Source organism: Melanostigma gelatinosum (genome assembly GCF_949748355.1).
Source record: "Melanostigma gelatinosum genome assembly, chromosome: 2".
NCBI classification, from domain to species: domain Eukaryota; kingdom Metazoa; phylum Chordata; class Actinopteri; order Perciformes; family Zoarcidae; genus Melanostigma; species Melanostigma gelatinosum.
The window spans coordinates 13,682,855-13,706,068 of NC_136635.1; the positions used below are offsets into that span (position 1 = coordinate 13,682,855).

The window sequence follows — 23,214 nt, forward strand, 5'->3', positions numbered from 1 at the left end:
GTTTCTGAAAGTATCTGATCTGCTGCATGTTTAGTTTTTAATTAGTTTGTTACGGTTCTCCTAAAGATTTTTGATTTTTTTATTGCTGTTTTGACCTTTCTGTAGTTGTAATTTTAAGTACTGTATCAGCATTTCATGGTAGGAAGAGCACAGGTGTTACTAATAACATTAACAACACCTGGACCCTGAACCTGAAGCAGCTAAATGGAATTCGGCCACCTTTCATTTAATTATTTACACCAGCGATTTTCCTACCGTTACGTGTCAAAAATGCCTTCTGTAAAAAAGGCTACCTTAGGTAGAGCTGAACATTGTAGAATGTATTACTACTTATCTATTTAAATATGTATTTCATTACTACTCAAACAATTAAATCATCTCCTTGGACCAATTTCTTTCCAAAAGAGATGCATCAATACAATATTTATATAACTAAGACTTAATAATGTAGTAAACCCAACAAATAGTTTTCCAGTACAAAAGTTTCTACTGAAAAAAAAAATAAAACTATGGTCATTTTATAATTTTATAGCATATGATTGTACAAACATAAACATAGATGAACATCAATGAAAATCAGTTACATAATGTTTAAAATACATCTACCCCTCTTTTAGCAGGTGAGAGTAAAATGCTTTTAAGAGGTTAAACTCTTCACGTTTACATCAGTCAAAGGTTGACATACAGTGTTAAGTCATACAAGCTAAAATATAAACAAAGACAATTAGAAATGCATTTTAATTCTGAATTAACATTTCATCCATTCATATCTGAGGCCGACAACATCAGTGGTCTTGAATGAGCTGACATGCTTGCATAAATGCTACCAAGAAAATGACACAAGGTCTTTGACGATCATCCCGCACAGTACAAAGAGAAACGTCCTCCCAACACATGACAAGTTGCTTGTAAAGGGTTAATTTCAAGTGCGGTGACTGAGTCTCTGAGCATCCAGCATCTGGGGGGGGGGGGGCGGAATCAGGGTGTAGCGGCTGACGGGGTGGTTGTTATTGGGGTTTGCAGTCAGAGCAGCCTCCCCCATCGTCTCTGTGAGTGCTTTAGTGGAGTTAGTGGAGGAGGTATACATTATGGGGGCAGTTCAGTGGTTGTCAGTTAGACTGGAGACAGTCACAAACTCAAGGTAGGTAGGGATAGCTGGACAGGGATTGGCTGACTGTCCGTGGCGAGCAATGCGGCGGGGATGGGGGAACTGGGAGGGCAGCGAGTGGTCACAGCCTGTAGTTACCATGGAGATAACTTGATTGGATGGTTTATGTGGTTTGCCACTGTTGACGGACTGATGAGAGAGATGGTCAGTGATGAGGAAGATGCTACCTCCTCCCAAAATAGACGTGGCTTCTTAAGAGTTCTTGGCGACCATCTTCATCGTGATGGTCTTCACTTCTGAGTACTCCCTCAAGCCGCATTCTCCCCTGGAAACAGAACACAGAAAATATAAACAATGCTGCTCATTCTGTTTAAAATATCAGCAGCATTGAAATATAGTGTATACACTGCTGGAAATATTGCAATATCCTCTTAGATTAAGATTTATGACATGTTAAGCAATTTTAGAAAGTAGGTTTTCAAAACACAAAGTCAGTATTAGTAATATTGTGGTTAATTTGTGTATATTCAGTGGGCAGGCAGTCAAGTCATACTCACAGTTCACGTCCATTGCCAGACATTTTATATCCTCCAAATGGACACTGTGTGCTTAGAGCGTTGAAGCAGTTTATCCTGGGAAATACATAAAACGTTGAACATTGATGCTTTGATATTGTAAAATGGTGCATTATTTTCTACCAAAGTATTCAAGCTTCATCGTTGTTGCTATTCTTGAAACCCTCTGGATTTAACAATATAATTCCATTATTGTTGAGCAAACGCAGCTGACAGTTGTCAGGTTGTCTATTTGTGAATTCACTAGCTGCACCAGCTTGGGAAGGAAAGGGTGAATGGATGCTAAGAAGAATGAGGCTGAGGTAGAGTAGAAGTGGGGAAACTTTGGGATTGTGGGAGCAGGGGAAAGGTGCAGCCTGAAGACAAAGAGTTTTCAGTCTGAGAAAATGACCATGAGGTTAAAAACAGACAATGCAAAAATCATCATATCTTTATGATCATCAGATGATTCCTGATTGTCTGCTACTTTTTAAGAAGCGGCCACTGTGGTCAGTATCAGCTTTGAGGTAGAATTGTTTAGAATAGACAGGATTTTTCGAGGAAAAAAGATGGTAAGAAAAGACCATTGGTACCAAACACAATCCTCAACAGAGGAAAAGAAGGGGGATCGTGATTGGGCGGCATCAAGACTGACAGACAAGGTAGAGCAATGTCTCAGCTAGCAGAGGATTGTGGTCAAGTATGACAAGTGGTGAGCAATTCTTGGCAGATGCTGTATTTTAGATATAATTCTACCTCTACTCGTATCCATCTGCAGGTAATTACAAGTTTCAGTTTACATTAACAATTTATATTCTGCACAGTTGTCTTGCACTGCCATGTTGCTTTTGTATGCTTGCTTTTAGATCTTAAATATCTGAGCTGAGGGAAAGAAGTGAAAACAGCGAAGTAAAACATTTCTTTGTGGCTTGTGTAATGATAGGAAGGCGGCACATTGCCAGTTTACAGTTTCTGGATGCCAGTGTCTGAAATGGTTGATATTTCCCACATGACAAATATTACTGACTGTTGTGATGGAAGATTTCTAAGTGAATCGGGAGAAATCAATAATAAAGTCTTCAGAAGATTCAAGGTTGTCTTTTCTCCGTTTATTCGCTTGCAAGGGAAGAGTATACAACAGAGTACGTATTCAGCAGTCTGTGGTAAAAGCTTCAGAATATGTAACCTTTATTTATACAGCAACAAGTTAGATTCTAAGTGCAGCACCCGCGAGGGCTTGTCTGCTGTATCCAGCTGACTTTTCACAGCTTCGATACATTCAAGGTAACATGAGGCGTTTTCAACCACCAGTTCTGATTACCGGTGCTGCTTAGTCTGCACTTTCTTCAGTGCAGTGTTGCAAGTGCATACAGTTTGCACGCCTCTAAGTGTCAGAATGTGTGTGCATGTGGATCTTTTTTTTTTGTTCTTGCAAAGAAAACTTAATTATGTCAGTAGTTGTCATAAACCTCTTCCTGTTGGTTTGATGAAACTGTGTTTAGCTTGCTGTTTAGTAAAGAGCATGTGGAAGAAGGGGGAAGGAGGGAGTGAGAGATCATTTGGTTCAGTATAACACCTTCTTGTTTTTCCACGTTAGAGACACTGTGAACACTGTAAGGAACAAGTTGTTCTGCCACTCTGCAAGTAGTTTTGCTACTTTTTCAGAAGCCAATCCATTTTCCTGAATAGATGACACGTAAGTTTTCGAGTTCACTGCGAGTTCACATCGAGGACACAAAGTTCAAAATGCATATTTTACCATTACACTGTAGCTAAAGAAACACAGCAGATGCAACTTACCAGACAGTGCCAGCCTGTATGGCTGTGGTTATAGTCATGGCTTTGTTGATGTTGTTGGTGAATACAGCCGCAGCCAAACCATAATCTGTGTTGTTGGCTCTTTCTATCACTTCATCAATAGTTTTGAACTTCATGATCAGCTGGACTGGGCCAAAAATCTGTAACATACAGGTTCATTTACTTACCTTATTTGTATATATTATATTTATATCTTACTGGTCACATATAAATAAGGGTGAAGGGTTAAGGATAGGGGGTTACCACCAATCATCTTGCACAAAAATTTCATCCAGGATGTATTTTATACCAATGGTGGAAAGTAACATTTAATCAAGTACAGACAAACTTAAAGTATTGAATTTCTTTATAAAGCGATTCAAATTAGCTCCCCCTCGACCAGCTAGAACATTAAATGCTGCTTACATATTAATGCATCAATAATAACATTCTAATAATATAATATATATGACATGAAAACACTCTGAAAGGGATCCTTCTGCATAATGTGAACTTTTACTTTTGATATTGAATTTATCATGGTTACTGTCGTGTAATTGTGTTTTTGTTGTGTGTGCGCACCAAAACAAATTCCTGGTCAACTGCAATTGATATAGCAATGAATTATTAAATCTTGGATACTTTAGTATATCATATATAATATAGTATATATAATACATTTAACATTTGTAGAGTTGTAAAAATCCCTGTTCTTTCTTATCGTACCTCTTCTATGGCGATGCGCATGTCATCCCTCACATTAGAGAAAACAGTGGGCTCAATGAAGAACCCTTTCAAGCCCAGAGCTTTGCCTCCACACTCCATCTTGGCCCCTTCACTGATGCCGCTCTGGATGAACCCCAACACACGATTCTGCTGCTCTCGGCTGACCTGTGGAGGTGGAGGACAGACATTATATGAGAGGCCAGGACAAGGAAGACAAAAAAAACAAGACAGAGAAACACACATTTTGAAAGTGAAAGAAAAAGGGAGATTCAACTGTAGATATGTTGACCTCACCTGTGGACCCTGCTCAGTGGTGGGATCAAAGGGGCTGCCGACTATCCTCCTCTTGGCTCTCTCCACACTCCTCTGAACAAACTCATCATAAATGGATTCCTCCACAAAGATGCGAGAGCCTGCTGTGCAGCACTGGCCTGCGTTGAAAAACACTCCCTGATGGGCCTGTTCTACAGCCAGGTCCACTGGGGAAAAAGAGATTTTTGTAAATCAATAGCTTGATAAATTGGTTTGTAAATTAAAAAACTAAACCACATGAATATTTTTTTTTTAAAGGTTAATTATTAAGGAAGAAATATGAAGTCTTTCTTGTGAAATCATCACATCTATATGCAACAACTTCATTTGAAAAAAAGAAGTATTGTGCATAGTATATTGTTGCAAAATTTGCTCCAGTGTTTATTGGAGCTTTCCTGTGCAAATCTGACACCTGACACCTGAGAGACAGGACCCTGATGTTGTGCACGAAGGGTTAACGGACCCCTGTGATTTATGGGTCTCGACTGAAGCACCCGACTGAGTCAGGGTCCATTTTCCTGATTTACAGGCCTTAGGGAGCCCCTCTCACGGCTGCTGAAAGCATTTGAAAGCGTCAGCACCCCCAGTTTGGTGAGCCACTTAGAATTCATATGAAACCCATCCATCCACAGGTTTCCATAGCACTACAACGCTTCTGAGCATTTTAAGACTCTCACTCCATGTGTGTTTACGCAGACTGGAGGTCCTGAGAATGGGACATATGACTAAACAAAATAGTGACAGTGACGGACCACCTAGTGAGGGTGACTGGAGCACTGAATAAAACATAACTTGAACACTTACGATCAGCATCTGCAAAGATGATGTTGGGGCTCTTTCCTCCCAGCTCCAGCGTCACTCTCTTCAGGTTACTCCTCCCAGCTGCTTCTTGGATCAGCTTGCCGACCTAGCGAAGGAAACAGATCTGTAGTTTACTCACAGAAATGCAGACCAGCAGCCACATCAGTAAATCAGCTGAAGCCATTAAATAGCTTCGAGAGGTTGGTTAGCTCCAAACAGGGAATGCACCGGTTGGCCAGCTGAAACATGAGTTCTGCAAACACACAGAATGAATATCTATTTCAGGTTTTTGGAGACAGCAATAGGAAAATATAACGATGTTTCAGCCGGGAACAGCATCTGATGTCTAATGACGGGCAGGAAGAAGCAACCGCAAGGTGTGTGTGGTGAAGTAACTACCTGAGGGTGTTATGTAATGAGTCTGGTGTGTCAATATGATAGACAGCAAGGGATTTGCTGTGTTTTTTTCTTTAGCATAAATAATACCGTGGAGAACAGGATAGTTTGATAAGGTCGACTCGTCTTCAGAGGACCATACCACTGTTTTTGCTCATTTTAATTCCTGAACTGTCAATCACGTATACTTAACATTTGTTCTGACCATACATAAAGTGTATGTATACAGTATATATACATAGTTTTAGATTTTTTTTCAATGTTTTTAATGTTCCTGGCAGTCATTGGATTTTCAATCTTTTTCTTGTGATATGAAAATGAATTACCGGTAGATGATCTCAAACCGTGTTGATGTTGGGTAATCACAGTGAACAACAAATCTGCATCTATTTGCCTTACATTGCAATGCTAAGACTTAAGCATTATAATGACGAAGTTTAAGGGCAGAAAAGCATATATTTGGTTTCCTCACAATGGCAATGTGACACAAAAGTGAATGCAAACGGCAAACATGAGGTCCACACTAACATGAGTGGTATCAATCTTCTCATCTAATGCATTTCCCAAATTGTCAAACTCCTCCTTTAGGATTGAGTCGTCATGGTAATGATGTGGCCATTATAAGTCCGCCGATATTTGCTCTGTCAAAATTGTTCTCATGAGTCTCTGCTGAGTCAAATCACATGCTTTTAATGTTTTCAATGTTGTGAAATCTTGTATCAACTCAAAAGATTAGAAGTCTGAGAAACTTCTCACACCTTCTCCTCACGAACCTTACACCCTAAACAAGTATTCGTCTTCCTGTTACTCATACAGTCCGTTCTAATTTCTGAGGGAACCGACAAGATAAAGCGGAAACATCCCCTCTCAGTCGTCAGTTGAAAAAAACCACCTCCAGCATGGAAAAGACTCATCTTCTCTTACTGTCTTATCTTGCGTCTGAGTCCCTTTAATAGACTAAGATATAATGGAAAACGAGAGAATAGAACAGTATCAACTGCTGTGCTGTGACTTGTACTGAAGCAAAACAACACAATACTTGGCTTGGCTTCAATGTTTCTGATGTGTTTTGTCTGTCTTTGATGGGAAACACAAAGCAGCTGACTCAGGGGAGTTAGCGTGTGTTTATTCAGGGGTAAAGGAAACACGCTGGGCTGCGAGACTCCTCCATGTGGAGTCACAGCCACATGTGAATCAGTATGAGGATGAGTTGTGGTCCTAAAATCCACCTGCAGCTATACCACTACCCTCCACCCTGTGAGGAGATGCTGGGGGGGGGCAGTATCCCTCCACCACTCCTACTACAGTGTGGTGACTCACAGTCTGGGCATCAGCAGACTCTTACAGCACTGGCTCATTCTCTCAATAATTGACTCCAGATCACATGAAACAACAGGATAAAAAAACCGGGGCCACTCACAAAGGAAATGTTCAATCAAGACGAGATGATAAAACAAAGAAGATGTTTGTGTTAGAAGGTGCATTTATGTCAGCTTGCGTGCACTCGCTGATTGGGTGTGTCTGTGTGTGTGACAGACCGGGACAGGAAAATGAATGTTTTGTGTTATACTGTGCTGGATAATCATAAACACGCAACCTTATAGCTGAACATATATTTCTTATCATGCAATTTTGCATTCGTTACTGTTTCTGTTATGGCTTTTCATGGACAGTAATCTATACCTGTGTGAGCTTATCGGGGGTTGCTCACAACTCACTTTCTCTCCAACACACCACCAGAGTCAAAACAGAGATCTCCATAAACCACAAGGCTAATCTGAACATAACATACAGTAAACCTGGCTCATGTGTGTACTGGCTGGACACAGTAAAACATAAAGTCTCCACTAGGATTGTTGCAAATAGGTTTATAAAAGGGGTTAGCTTGCAGTTAGAAATAACAAATGTTTATAAATGATCTGCAGTAAAATAATCTGCTGTCAGTCTGGCTTCTTCCTCTGGTCTGAGGAATGCGTTCAGACACGCAACACCTCCAACACCTAACATGGTGCATGTCCTTGATGATTTAGCTTTCCATTGACAGCCCCCTGTTCTGTAAAGTTACGAGGGTTTATCTTGATGGTAAGTTCAATGAAGTTTGCTGTGAAGGTGTGTTAATACAGCAGAGGGGAAACAGGAGAGCGGCAGTGTTTTCACAGAGATGTGTTTGTATACTCTTGACAGCACAAATATGTGCATGTGTGCCAGATCAAATCAGAGCCCCCTTTCATGAGTAGTAATGACAGGGCACACAGCATAAGACCCCATTTGTTTGTCATCTAGACTTCAATAGAAGCACACAACGTCCCCGAATTACCCAGCCTGCTCTTATGCTCCGCACATGTAGGTCACTGTGTCACTTGTGCTGACAAAGGAGAGCGGTAGGCAGCTGTTGATCTGAGCCATGTTATTAGAGAAAAGTACCTCGGTTGATCCTGTGAAAGCCACTTTGTCGATGCCCATGTGCGAAGCAATCGCAGCTCCTGCCGTTGGCCCGAATCCTGGCAAAATATTGATGACTCCCGGTGGAAACCCAGCCTGTCAAAACAATATGAGAGGAAAGAAGCTTTAGTGGAGATGACAGCAGAGCCAAGCAAAACCACAGGCGGTGTGGGGGAATCCGGACCCAACCCAACCTCCCTACCAGCAGAGAACGGAGAGAACATCAAAAAGACGAAGGCGACAGACAGATAGTCTCCAGAAAGAGGCGAGGCAGGAGAGGGCAGGGGGGAGTCGGGGAGGATGTGGACACTGAGATTTGTACAGCATGATTAGGTTTTTCTACATTAGATACTGGATTGTTCCTATCTTGTTTAACTTACAGTGTTTGCCTGTATTGTATGCAATGCACTGCTATACCACATTTTGGATGTGGGTTTACTGCACAATTCGTCATATTTAACTGTGTTGACTTGACCATCTTTGCTGCACTGTAAATGAAGCTCTGTGTGTCAGTGCTCTTTTGTAATTTGTCAGCACTGATTTCCTATTGATATTACAGGTAGGGTTGGTAATCTTCTTCAAATACATTTTCGTTGGATTTGTTGAAATTCTCTTTACATCCTGACAGCAATCAACGAATCAAATGCTCCGACAAATATAAGGAATACATATCTGGTATGTGTGACTGTCTCAAGACTGTAATAAGCCCATCCAATCATTTCATTCGGCCGGAAATAAATGATTGGCTGAGCTACCTGACTGCCTACCTGCTAACCTGCACATATGCTGCCTGCGCACTCATTGCTCGTAACCGGAGTCTCCCCCAAACTGCCATCTTAAGAGCTGTGAGTTCTAACAACAGCCACATATGTTGTTAACGTTCATTATGATCATTTTCGGGGAGTGGCTTAGCAGGGAGGCCTGAAGGGACGGGCTGTCAGTGTTGAAGTCTTGGGGACTTTTATGCTAGATTTAGCTGTTTTTTGGAGCCATAGTGCTACTAGCTTCTTTCTTTGGAGAAGAGTTGGCAACATTGGGCCGGGTTTCTCTGTTGAATCATTTTAAAGATCTAGCGTACTCTTGCTAGTGTCTCAAGATTACTAATCTTTACACTTTGCTGATTCCAAATGTTTCGTTAAATTCAGTTGAAAGTTTTGTCACTGATTTAGTAGCTCGTTCAATTTTCTTTCCCACATCACCATTCAAACAGACATCAGTACGTACATCATTAAGTGAACACATCACTGTTCATATCGTCGCTACGTTCAGCACCAATTCAGAATATCCTGAGTTAAGTAGTACGCTCAGTCTTAACCTGGTTTTAAGTGTTCGGTTTGGTACACTAGAGTAAACCAGCACGATTATAGGATTACGCTTTGCTCCAAGGTGTTAGCCCGAGTGCAAGCCTTAGCCACGCAATGTCAGAAATTGGCAGTAGACTGAATTACAAGTCGAAAACTGGCGTGCACGTTTTTTCCTCCCCATTCAGCAGCTCGTTATTGTGGTTTAATTGATATGACGTGAATGCAGCACAATAGCTCAACAGCCAACTATTTGCAACAGCAATGACATTATGATTGTTTCTGTGGCTATGTGCAGTGTTTGCAGTGGGTGAATTATCCTGAGCAACCAGAGCATTGTTTCATCAAAGACATGTTGCAGTTGAGTTTTTAAAGTGGAATTTTCAATGCTTTAAACACCACAAAAACAAATTATATTGGCTTTCATTGTATTGGGGTGGCAGGAAAAATCTCAGAGATTCAAATCTCAACACTTTAGCTCATACAATCAGAACTATCTGCAAAGCTAAATACCATTACGAGTAAGTGACAAAACATGTATTTGTTTGTGTTTTAGACCTTTTAACCATTTAACTCTAGAGCACATGTTGTCTGGTGTTAATCTCATGGTGGAAAATTAGGATTACAGACTCCAGATTGACAAGTGACACTTTGTCAAACATCTGTTCTTTGTCGCCATGTGGTTACATGAATAATGGATTATCCAAATAAAGTGTTCATAGTGTACACTGTGTTCTTTGCAAACTGAAGTCTGTAAGTGGTTCACATTCAGTTATTGGGAGTATTAACGTTGGACTGCCCAAATAAAATGTTGGCTAACTGCCACGTGAATATCTGTGGTTAGTTGGCAAAGAGATTATTTACCTCCTTGACGAGAGCTGCGATGTAGAGGCATGTGAGCGGTGTCTGCTCAGCAGGTTTGAGGACAACAGTGTTTCCACATGCGATTGCTGGACCCAGCTTCCATGCTGTCATCATCAGGGGGAAGTTCCACTGTGCGTGACATACACACACACACACACACACACACACACACACATGGCGGAAAAAGACATGATGCATCTGACTGACACACTGGGTGGTCACAAGTCAAGCTCAATAACTCATCGCTCTTCAGTCACTTACTCTCATTTTCACTCTGTCTAAACATAGTCAAGTGAGAAAATGTTCTCGGCACTTGTACAGTATTTTCTCTTCCCACAGTATTCTGAGAAAGCCGGGAAATTGCAACACATGTGCAATAGACCCATATCACTGTACAAAACACAGGCCTGTGTTATTTCTGCTTTACACAGGAGCCCATGGGGCTCAATGCAGAACCACACGCTTTCTGAATTCTTACACAACCAACAGTGTCTCTTTCTCCTTGATCTTTTGCTCTCTTCTCACCATTCTCTTTTCCTCAAACCCACTAAATCCCTCGCTAGCTCTTCTGCTTCTCACTTCTCGTTCTCTATTAGTCAAACTCACTATAGCACCGTAACTTTTGGGGCTTACCAGCAGGATAAACAGTGACTGTGTGGGAATTACTGGAAAATGCAGAATGTAATTCAACAAAAAGAACAGACTTAAAACCAACGACTTTTACACTCAACCAATTCATTGTTATCAGTTTTGTTTTTCTCCAAGCTTTTATGTCTGTTTGTATTCATCTTATGTCTTATGGAAGCGTTATACTCACAGGGATAATTTGTCCACAAACTCCAATGGGCTCAAATCTGGTAAATGTCAGATAATCTCCATCTGTGGAGGAACACACGCGCACACACACACACACACACACACACACACACACACACACACACACACACACACACACACACACACACACACACACACACACACACACACACAAAGGTAAAACAGGGTAAATCATTTCTAGCTTTGTTAGTTTGTAAAATGCCTGAAAGACATGAAAAACGTCACCACCTGATACTGCCGGTGTTGTTGACTCAACATGTTAATTTGTAAATGAATCCACACGCAACATTCCTGGTTTCTTTACCCCGGTGGGAGATTACATTTCTTTTCGAGCCTCCTACAGCACAGGCATGTGTGTAAGTGTCTTAGGTCATAGAGATGGGTGTTATGCTGGAAATGTTTGCTCATTCCTCTTGCATTGCTTAAGTAAAAGGAGGTACTTGCTGAGGGTGTGCCATGCTTGTTCATTCTCCACAAAAAACAATTGATGTTGAGAAATGTGTGTCTAAATTTGTTGCAACAGCTGATGAAACATTGCCTCATGTTGCATTTGGACTGGAATGACCAATGGTCGATGACAAGCCAGATAATCATTTTCAATGGGATGCAGTAAGGTATAACAATGTAGTACAGATTATCATATTTGAACCTTTCTCCTTAATACCAAAGCGGATGTTGGGTATTTTATTGTTTGAAGAATGAAACCCTAAACCTAATAGACATGACACTTTCAGGAGGAGCTCAAGTGTCTGTGAGGTTTGTTTAGAAGTATGACTCCTGCATGACTTGTATTTCAAATTGGAACAAACAATGTAAACTATACTACACTGTGAAGCCAAAGGTTCTCCACATAATGTCACTCCTCTTTCATTTCACACCGTCTGGGAAGACAAATTTAACACAATAATCTTAGCATAACGTGCATAAATGCTGACAGGTTGTTGAAAGGACTTGCACTTCATCCTGACAGGTGAACAAACACAATTACTGACAGACTTATCTCATACAGGCTGCAGGAATACCCTTGTTTATTTCCTCTGAAAGTCTACTAGAGCATTGAAGCTTAAACCAAAGCCCTGGCAAAATGCTTAGCACGGTTGGTTTGGCAGCAGTGTACAAGAGAAGCTTTGAGAGGGACAATACGGTGGTATCAGGAGGTTTCTCATGTCCTCTCTCTTATTCTATTTTCCTTTTTTGTGCTTCCTGTTGAAACAGACAGCCAACTTTCTCCTCTCCTAACCCCCAAATGCAACTGCCTTAGAGAGGGGACACTGGTGGCAGCCGCCTCAGGACAATACATGTAGTGTTTGGATTGATCGCTAATTTGATACCTTACTTTGCTGAGTATAAGTGTGCTTTTTCTACAAACCCTTTTCTTTTATTCAACTGAATAATATGCCAGACAACAGACACTGACACAGTTAGCAACTAGCTGGTGAGTACAGTGGAGCATTTAGCAGCTTAAGAGTCAGATATTTCTCCAGGAGTTGGTCGGAGACCAAAAACAGAACTAAAAGTGAGTGAGCATTGCACTTCTATTGGTCAGGTGATCAGAAACACATTTCAAAAAACGAATGGTGCTCTGTAACTGCTGGTTGTGTTCATAAGCAACTGTTTGCTACCAAGTTTGGCATGTCAACATAAAAGTTGATGATATGTCAGTGTTGTATTTACAGTATGTTTACAGTGACCCCAATAGGCCAAAATCAGCTATTGCGGGTTTGAAATGTTTGTATAATGTTTTAACACAAACAGTTGTACAAGAAAAATAAACAAAACTATTTCTGGGTCCCAAATCCCATACTTTTGATCTTTGAGCCTCTTGCTCATATATTCGCTGCGCAGAGGACTGTGGGTAATAGCCAGAAAAGCACGCTGGCTTTTATGCTACAAAATGTGTCCGAAAGCGAAAGAACATCCTGGTATTTTTGTCACACCATCTTTTGGAATATACTTAAACCTTTTCTGGCATACTAAATATGGTAGTATGGGTATTAGAATGCACAGTTTCAAACTAAGACATATCTGATTGGCATAATCTGACCAAGAAACCAACTTTTGGTGCTGTAGTTTTTAAGTGAAGTGTAGTTTTTAAGTCTTACTGAAGACAAAATTCAGTCGAAAGTATCTCAGTTGATACCTAGCCCTACTAGCCAGGCATCCCAACAACACTCTTGTCTATTTCACTAAAACTCTGCTGTAGTCCTCATAGAGGGATCTTACCCATTGGAATGGAAGTGCCGTGGATCTTGTCTGCATATCCAGCAAAGTATCTCAGTGTCTTTATGGTTCCTTGGAGGTCCACAAACAGGGTGGGCAGGAAAGGCTTCCCACTGTTCAGTGACTCAATAGTCTGAAGAGAGACGGGGGAGACGTTTGAGAAATATGTGATATAACCTTGTGATCCTCACATAATTCCTTACTGTTCCAGTCTTTACACTCTCCCATGGGTGAAATGTGACACTAAGATAACACTAACCTTCAAATACAGCCCGGAAGTTACAGTTATATGTTCTCTTTAAGTCAAAGCAAGTTTATTAGAATTTTCAGACACAGCGGCAACTCAAAGTGCTATGCAGAAGATATGAAATGATATAAACAGACAAAGGAATAATTGTTATACTACTCTGCAGTTACAGTTCTGCTATAAATAATTACATGAATAGAGTAACAGTGAAGTGGATGAGAGGACTTTTTGTTGTTATATACATGTGGATAATAACATAGCTGCTTGAAACTGAAAAGTTATTCACATTAATTCATTTAGAGAGAGATGAGACTTTAACTTACAGCTAGATAGACACTGTCTCTCTCCACCAGATCAGCCAGTTTGGACAGCAGACGGCCCCTCTCAGATGCGTCCATCCTTCGCCATACGGAGCCCAGAGAAAAGGCAAGTCGAGCCGCCTGCACCGCTTTGTCAATGTCAGCCTACGAGACAATGACCATCCATTAAGCAGGCGTCGCTTTGCACTTTTCATGACAGTAGCATATACCTGAATAGTTTTTCCGATGCTTTTACTTTTCCTCAACATGTAAATAAGGAATAAGGATGAGAAAGAGCAACTATTACCTCACCAATACATCAGAGATTGATTTCAAATTGCACTTCTGCAATATGGAAGCAGCTAACTCAACAAGGGCTTAGGCTGTAGTAAGAAGACCAACTGAAACTTGGTTTTCATTGTCAAACTATCCAGTAGTGGAAGGTGACTAAGTAAAGTAAAGTGTGTACAAGTACAATTTGGATTATTTTCTATCTCTACTCCACTACATTTCAAAGGGAAATGTTGTAGCTGCTTGTTATTTCTTAAACCACTCAGCAATATAAAGTAGTTCAACTTTGCTCCATCTTGATCTACAACGTTAAAGTAATCTTTACATGTTAATGTATCAATTATAAAGATCCAATAATATTATAACACTGACCATTCTGCATAATGAGTACTTTTTCTTTTGATACACTGAGTACGTTTTGTTACTTCAACTTTGAAGTACCCGACTTTTACCTGGAGTATTTATATAGTATGATATTAATATGTTCATACTTGTGACGATATGTAAAAATACCTTGTTTTCAATGAAAAAGCGGACGGAAGATGTCATGCTGTAGAGTATTTACCTTCTCTGCTTCCTGGACCTCACAGATCTGCTCTCCAGTAGCCGGGTTGTAGGTAGGAAAGACCTTCCCACTGACAGAGTTGTGCCACTCATTGTTGATGAAGATCTGTAGGGGAAAAAATGCAGTTTTTAGTATTTTAGTAAGCAGATGCAACAAATAATCTGAACGTTAGGTTATGAATGTAGTTTCCTTTGTATAAATGACATGCACAAAGTGATTATTAAAATCCTTAATCAAACTAACTTAATTTGACTACAAAAATACAATTTGCAAACCGGCCTGAGTTGAAGATGACGACTATCCTACTTTTTATTTTGATATTTATTCTGTGTTTCGTAATGATTTCATCCCATGCTTGTAGTTGAGGCTGTGAAAGACTAACAGTCCCAGCTCTTCCCGGCTCTTGTGTAAGGGATATGGGAGAATCTCTGGAAATCTGGACAGAGATTCCTGCCTGTCCTGCATTGCTCTCTGGGGAGTGCTCCACCATCCAGACAAAGGGGTGGGGGGTTGTGGGGGGTGCAGATAAATCCCTATCAGACACCAGACCCCCACCCACCAACCCACTCCCAAGCACACAGACACACGTTTCACAACATCGCTGCTCGTTTACGAGACCATAAAACACGTGCCGCGCTTTGGTTTCTGTGATGCGTTAAAGCAGGTCTTCCGTTAAACAACCGCCTGGGATTCCAAACAGGACAGATTTAACATCTATGAAGACCAAAGGAAAAATAAATGTTGACAGAGTCACAACGCTGAGAATTATGGCACATAAAATAAAAGCAACGCCTTCATAAGCTGATGAAATGTGGAACAAAAAGCAAGGTGTGATTTGAAATTTTCAAATATATCATTCGAAAAAGCTCCTTCCTTGCTGACATGTTTAGATCCATGAGACAGACTCTCACACTGTTTTTAATGGCTGTCAGTCTGCCCGATAGATAGAGTGTAGGGAGAACATCTGCTGGCATAAATCCCTCTGTGTGTATACATATGCTCTTACCGTCCTTCTACTTTAGACGAGTTCAGATGCACGGAGAGCAAACCTGAGAGCAGAGTTCAAGTATCCCACTGGCCTAAGCCTCCCTAAACTCTCCAACATGTTTACCTCCATAAACGCTGGGTTTTAAGCACTATTTAATTGGCTGTAAACTGTTACCCTTGTTTACTTTCGCGTTGGTATAAAATGCCAGGGAGTCTGAGAACTGTTGGAGTCGCAGCAAACACATCACTCTGCCTCCCTCCTCCTCTCCATTCCCACGGCTCACAGGCTCATAATGCGGTCTCTCTGCGTATGAATAACTCACATGCAGACGTTTAAGGTGTTCAGTATCTGTGTGTACCACCCCACAGAACCATACGTCACACACTCATTCCTCTACGTTTCCTTTGTACTGGTCACACACACCATCCCCCACACACCTTAACACACACACACACATAGAGATAGACAAGGCCGGAGAGGCTTCTCTCTAGTCCAGCGTTCTCAGGCGCCTTCCATCAAAGGCCACCTTTAATCTGACGCTCATTAAGAGCACTTCATAAAATTGTCAGTAACGATAAGGAGCAGAGGGCCAGCTACAAAAACAGAAAGTCCTGTAGAGCACTGAATTAGTTTTTAAATTTATAGGGGCCACTGAAGCGGGGCGCCCTAAATCAGAGGAGCCCCCTGACAGCCTCAACAGTCCCAGCAAGAATGCAGACCATGGGTAGCTTTATGCATGGCGTAACCCCTCTCACAAGACGCTGCTAAAGGAAAAAGGATGAAGCACGAGAACAGGGGAGCGGGCCGCCACCTAAATCACGACTAGAAAAGGACAAATGTCAGCCGCCGTTTGGCTCGGCCCTCTCTCTGGGCTCGGACTGGTGTTAGACTTTTGTCTCGTTCCATTGAGAGACTTGATTAAGATGACAGCGCAGAGTTGTAAATCAACTCTCGAGGTTTCTTAAAATTGCTTTTAGGATCATTTGGGCGAGGGGCAAAGAACACAACAATGAAAACGCGAGTGCAAGGGTGCACATTTTCAAATGACAAATCGTTTTTTTCTTTCCCATTCCCTGCGGGGTCGTTACTATCCCTTCACATGTTGGTTTCATGTTCATACAAATCTGCACTGCCAGTAAGCCACTAAGAAATAACTTGGTGTCCAAAAATGTTTTCAAAACAATTTATTTATAATATAATCATATTTTTTGCTCATGCAATGCACAACTTAGAAATGATTAAAAGTCGCATTAGAACAGACAAAAAGCTGTGATCTGTGATGCCTGACGTATAACGAGGGGGCCTGATGTGGATTAAAGCTGAGCAGTAAGCATATCGGTCAAGACTTTTTGCATGGGCCACAGGGCAGCTGCAAACATTTAGCAACTCCCAGGCTTTTCTTCAAAAGCTGTCAATCACTTCAACCAGGAGAGCCTGGCCATGGGGATAATGAAAAGATGAGCCATGGTATACACACACACGTTTCAAAGTGTTTTTGTTCGTTTCCCGATTTGACCGTTTAGCGTAGGTTTCTTAATCACTGTCATCCATTACAAAAGGTTTTCTACACCCAAAATTTAAAAAATCAAGATTCGTTGTTTCTGGCTCGAAGCTAAATGTCAATGTCTTTGACTTTTTTTTCATGTTAACAAAATTGTGTGATTTTTTGTAATCATTTACTTTTTGGGAATGAACTGTAATGGGATGTAAGAAATGCCAAAATACTTTCTGCAGCCAACAAAACATCTGTTTGGCTCTTTGCTTCATCTCACAACTCAGATGCAAACAGCTGAAGGAATATGTTATGCTTCTACTTTTCTTTTCAAAGGGGGGAGATTGAGGATGAGAGGTGAGGTAATTGGGTAAGAGGGGACTTTTAATGTAAGGGTTTATATATATATATATATATATGTGTGTGTGTGTGTTTGTACACATCAAGCCAAGATTCCACAGCCAGACGAGTCCTAGCTTCCCGGGCACCTGCAATACTCGTCTGCACAGGAAGTTTCATATCCTTCCCTTATCACAGGAACTCTATTTCTTCTCTGGATGCATTTCAAAAGTCTTAGAATTACTACTGTCACCAGTTAGTGGAGAGCATGTGAAAGTGGAGACCAGCTGGTGTTTTTTCTCCTACTCTTCTCACATGTCTGACACTATGGAGCCTTCATGTTTTTTATTCACACAGACACTGCCACCCTGCGCTCCTGGGTTTGGTGAGGGCGGCCTCGCTGTCACAGACTGGCAAACGTCTTTCTCTCGTCGTTGTGTGTGGGCAAGTGGTTAAAGAAGTACTTATTTGAAATAAGGCTGTAATTACAAACAACCCATGAAATAAAATTCTTCCAGTTTCTGGGCAGATTATTATCAGATACATGCATGTTTAAAGTCTGTAGTAAATGATGTCATTAATTTATCTAATCTGCATCCAGATTCCATTTTTAAATATCTGAGTAGAGCAAAAAAAACTGAAAACAACACTTTTATATATATATATATATATATATATATATATATATATATCCAAACAAATATATCAAATACATACAATCTTGATGAAATGTTCAAATTGCTAAGAGGCAACAATAAAATGTCCTCTCACTACTAGTGTTTTTTCCCCCTTGGAACATCTGAGGTTTGATGGGCTTCCTGTGTACTTAACCAATCCTCTAAATCGCAGGTCAAGGATATGTTTAAAGAACAGTGGTTTCACTCGTGGGATCAGTGGGCAGAGAGGAAGTAATTTTTAATGAAATGTGACGCTTTTCCACAGACAAATAAACATCTCGAAAAGCACTTCTGTCTCTACTGTGTCTCGTGCTTGGTGGAGAAAGAACCAATACTCCAACAGATTTATGAAGCCAAGTGTTTTCCATCGTGACACCGTAAGGATTTACACGCTGCTTGTCAAAAGGGCCGCAGACTGAAGGTATATGGGAAGTTAACAGGGTAACCTTGCTGTCACTGCTCTTCCTTAAACAGTGATTAAGAGACAGGGGACATGATGTTGACGTGTCTGCTAAGATGATAATTTACACTCGCTGCACAAGTAGGCATTTCACACCAATGGACATATTAATGACAGTGCACACTTACCCTGTCACAATCAAAGAGATGTGTTTTAGAGAGTATGTGGCCATGTGTGTGCGAACAGGGAGATTGTGTAAGCAAAGGCAGAGAAGAAGGGGGAGAGCTCTCACTGTGCTCGTTGTGATAAATCATTTAGTTGCACAGTATCCCCTAACTTGGGCTCTGTTTGATCTTGATTGCAGTAAGATGGTGGTTTTGAAGTGAAAAACTCCAGAACTGCAGGTCAGGGTCTGGCGAGGCAGGGCCACTAACCCACACAGTGAGGCAGGGTCATAATTTATACCCTGGTGGACAGCACCTAGCATCGGGGAGCCCCAAGCCTCCATCTGTGCTATCTCAATCAGTGACAGATTGATGGAGCCTCTTATTCATCCAAATGGAGTGGTTGTCTCTGCATAGACTGCTTTACAAATACTCGGGTCTTCGGCAGACAGGTTCTGCAAAGGTTCCTATGGTGAAAGTGCACTAATGTCACCATGAGCAAAGCAACAAAGAAAATGTATAACTTTTGATTAGTTTAAGAGATCTGTAACTCAGACAACGAACAATGCCACAGAATTAGACCCCTCAATCTGGTCTTTGTTAGCTTTCTATTTGTACCACTACTTTCTACGTTATTACTCTATCAAAGAATTAGGCTACAATAAAACCAAACCTACGAACCACATTTTTAAAAAGCTTATTTTTCGACATACATTCTTATCAGTTGACTGAACTGCAATCATGTCGTTAAAACTTTGAGCTGACTTTACACTTGCATTTTCACAACACACAACATTTTACAGACTGCTCCTTCAAAGTAAAAGCTAAAGGGGTGGTTATTACCACCCCTGTAAAAGTTGTCCCACTAAACGGTTTAACAACTCATCATCAGTGAACGGTGTGAAAAACCACAAGGACCAGAAGTATCACCCACTAAAAAAAGCAGGAAAAGTTTATCTGTTTGCTTTAATTATTAATAAACAGTCTCTCTTCTCTACTTCTACCACAAGTGGAAAACATCAATAAAAAGCTGTCATGGCTCTCTTATTTATGGCTTCCTTCGTGGTCCTATCAACCTTTAAACTGTTTCTGTCTTGTAACCCAGCTGTTGGAGCCTTCTAGCGATAGAAATGTGGGGGTAGGGGACGGGACAACCGAGAGACAGCTTTACTCCTCAAGCTTCAAGAGAGAGAGTATGAAAACTACAATTTTGCATATGTGGGTATCAAAAGACTATAAACCGAACTTCAATCTTATATAAATGCACACAAGATATCTTTACACTAGCCGCGTGTCGCTGACGGTGAGAAGTTCATGACTCTGTGAAAAGGACAAGGGGCAAACCTTGATTGCAGTATCACATGATCATGTTATAGAAGCAAAACTGTTAAGCAGTGATACTGTATCAGCCATATCTCTATCTCCAGGGTGGCTCACATTTAGTCTTTGCATTGTAACTTAGAAAACGCTTAATATAGCCTTCATGTTGGACAAGAGTTGAATGTAACAGTGTAAAAACGGTATCTGAGTAAAAGGAAATCAGTGTTTGGAAGCTTGCAGCTCTATCCACACGTCCCGTCGGCCAGTGAACAGCGTTGCTTGTTTCCCTTACAGTCAGTGGGGTGGAGAACAGGAACAGGGTGTGAGGAGAGCCCACACCAGGGGTTCCCATAAATCAGGGCCCTTCTGCCCCCTATGTCCACCAAACCAACAGGGACTGGATGATCCAAATTCCAAGGGGTTAATTCACCAAGTCGCTCCCTAAATTTCCTCCTGTACACCGTTTTCTCCAACCCTTTAACTAACACTCTGCACTAAGAGGCAAAGGAAAAGTTACAACACGACAGAGCTTATACTATATGTAGCTTTACGGTGCAGCAGCCCTTTGCACTTAAAACACTGAGGTATGTGTCAACACAGAGCAATTATAGCAGTGACTGAACTTACACCGCACTATCGTGAATCTGACCTCTATGAGATGTGCCCTTTAATCTTGGTAATCACAAAACACTTGCTCTGCAGCTAAAAGACCCTTTCAGCAGCAACAGACACAGTAAATATTACAAAAATCTCAGAGGATCTTTGACTGATGACGTAAATGTACTCCAAAGCGTCAAATATGTATATGCCAAGAAGAAGAAGAAGAAAAAACGATGAGACTTTGCAGAGATGTTATCAAACATATGACAGCCATTTTCAACATGTGCGTATTGGATCATGACTCGTGGTGGGTCAAGACTCGCATTCAAAGCACGAATGCTTTAAAGACTGTGATTTACTGATTCATGATTGATTCAGTTATGTAAGAGTATATGTACTGTTGTGTTTTTATTAAGGTGACAAAATGTTGAAGCAATTACCCACCCAATATGGGACCTGCACTATTCTCACCAGATGTTTTCATCAAAATCTCTCTGAAAGCATATTTTTGAATCTGCAACATGATTTGTTTCGTGACTCAAACAGAGATCTTTGTTTGACTCAAGCTCCTTTCTCCAGCTGTTCCTGCATCCTTTTTCTCCCACCCACACACTTCTGACTGAACGACAATGCAAAAACTGCTCTGATACCACATTTCTTCTTTGACGTGTATTTTCAATTTAGTACATTTACTCACTTAACAAACTTGCTGGTAATAATGAGACTACACCTTAAATTACTGCCAATTCTTTGGACTTGACTAAAATGTCTGTAGATTTTTTGAAAGAAAAGACTTTAAGACCTGGCAGAAAGAATTTGGCCTGTTTTGTTTGCCCACAGACTCAGCCGTGGCCACTGATACCAATCATTGTGAGTATTCAAAGACTAATTAAATTAAGAGCTTTACGACTCAGTGGATACCACAAAATTATTGAAGTGAAACATTATAATCATGATGAAAAATTTGAAATAAAAAGAAAGATTTGGCTCTAATCTTGCAATTTTACTTTCTTTCAACTTGAATTGAAAAAGACATTTGTATTAAGTATCGTTTCATGCAGTAACATGGAATGACGTTGTTATGTGTCTTCAGGTGCAATGTGGAATAAATATTTAAAAAATATGATATAGTGAAATATAATTGTCCTCGTGACTCATTGTTGTATAAACTTTAAGACACATTCCTAAACGAGCTCAAACTATGACATGTCTTATTACAACGTTATCGTGCCCCCTAAAAGCTGTTGTAACAATTATAAGGGGCCAAATTATATGCAAAATCAAGGATCAGTCTTTAGTCCCAGTTTCATGCAATGACTCACATTTGAAAATGTAAAAATATACTTTTTTGTCAAGTTACTCTCTACCATTAAAACACAAAAAACAATATTGTTTATAAGAGTCTGTTATCAACTTATTTAGTTTAAATGATCTTGTCCATGGTTGTTGATTATTGAATCCAGAGATACAATAAGCACGTGGACGCAGAAGAGACTCAACGGGACTTTAAAACGTACAATGATCAGCTAATAATCAGTGAAAAAGTTCAGTCAGGAGAAGTGTTTTCAGCTCCAGCTCCGAGTGAGCTACACGGTCTAATGCTGCCACACGAAGAGTTGAGTTCAAAAAAAGTTTGAGTGAAAGATACAAACACGATCCGACATCTTCGAGCAGAATCCGAGTCGTTACGCGCAAAGCGAGTCGATCGGCGGCGAGAGTGCGGAGAGAAACAGACCTTGGTGTACTTGATCTCCGCGTCGGGCACCGGTGAGGGCATCAGCTGGAGGGATGCCATGAGAGCAGCGGGGTCGCTCTTCACCTCTCCGGGGATCTCGATCGTACTGGAAGTCATCGCGGCTGTCTCTCCACTCGTCTGCCTGCTGCGCCTCTCGGGGTTTTTTCGAACAGATTTCTGATTCGGACTTTGGGTTTCTTCCTGGGTTTATAGCCAGGTGTCAGCCGCAGTTCATTTTCATTGGGCAAAGAAAAGGGTTGTCCTTTTGAAAATGAAATTCAGGCATTTACATAAACGACCTCAGCCATGCGTGTTGAGGAGGAGAAACACTTCCACCCCACCCACCCAACACTCCCGGTAGCCTACACTCCGTTTCCACTACTTTCACCAACCAGCAGCCGAGGTTTTTTTAAGTAATTCATAGTTTTACAAAAAAAGAAAACACTGCGCCATAAAATAGTGAAGCTAAACATTGTGTATTATGCTATCTGAACTAAATAATGAGGCTCTAAATGACGTTGGACCAATTTGTTAAGGGTTTATAACTGGGCCCCTTTCGTAAAACAGACTATAGTTCCAAAAACATACTGCAGCATAATAGTCTTATGAAGCCTTCATGTTTTTCTGGCAAAACAAAATCTCACAACGTCCATTTAGTAGCTGTTCTGGACGTTTGATGGTATCAAACGATCTTCATTCGTTGTTCAAATTTCCATTTTTCTGAGCACTATAAGGCTTT

At 40.9% G+C, this 23,214-nt stretch overlaps 1 protein-coding gene across 1 annotated transcript; it reads right to left on the reverse strand.

The window, feature by feature from the left end:
- Positions 1-512: 512 nt before the first annotated feature.
- Positions 513-22,645, reverse strand: aldh1a2 (aldehyde dehydrogenase 1 family, member A2). The gene is made up of 13 exons (XM_079288132.1): positions 22,476-22,645; positions 14,761-14,865; positions 13,929-14,069; positions 13,362-13,491; positions 11,119-11,180; positions 10,302-10,430; positions 8,119-8,232; positions 5,302-5,404; positions 4,480-4,664; positions 4,186-4,350; positions 3,463-3,620; positions 1,666-1,740; positions 513-1,433 (listed from the first exon to the last, which is right to left on the reverse strand). Exons 1-13 carry the CDS (start codon positions 22,590-22,592, stop codon positions 1,361-1,363), a joined length of 1,557 nt encoding a protein of 518 aa, XP_079144258.1. The 5' UTR covers positions 22,593-22,645; the 3' UTR covers positions 513-1,360.
- Between the last annotated feature and the right edge of the window lie 569 nt (positions 22,646-23,214).

Excerpts from the sequence above, each read along its gene's own strand:
- aldh1a2 (XM_079288132.1), bottom strand. The coding sequence starts at position 22,592 with ATGACTTCCAGTACGATCGAGATCCCCGGAGAGGTGAAGAGCGACCCC. Across the intron at positions 4,665-5,301 it reads CATCTTTGCAGATGCTGATC|TGGACCTGGCTGTAGAACAG; the intron begins GTAAGTGTTCAA and ends CTTTTTCCCCAG. Across the intron at positions 4,351-4,479 it reads CCACTGAGCAGGGTCCACAG|GTCAGCCGAGAGCAGCAGAA; the intron begins GTGAGGTCAACA and ends CCACCTCCACAG.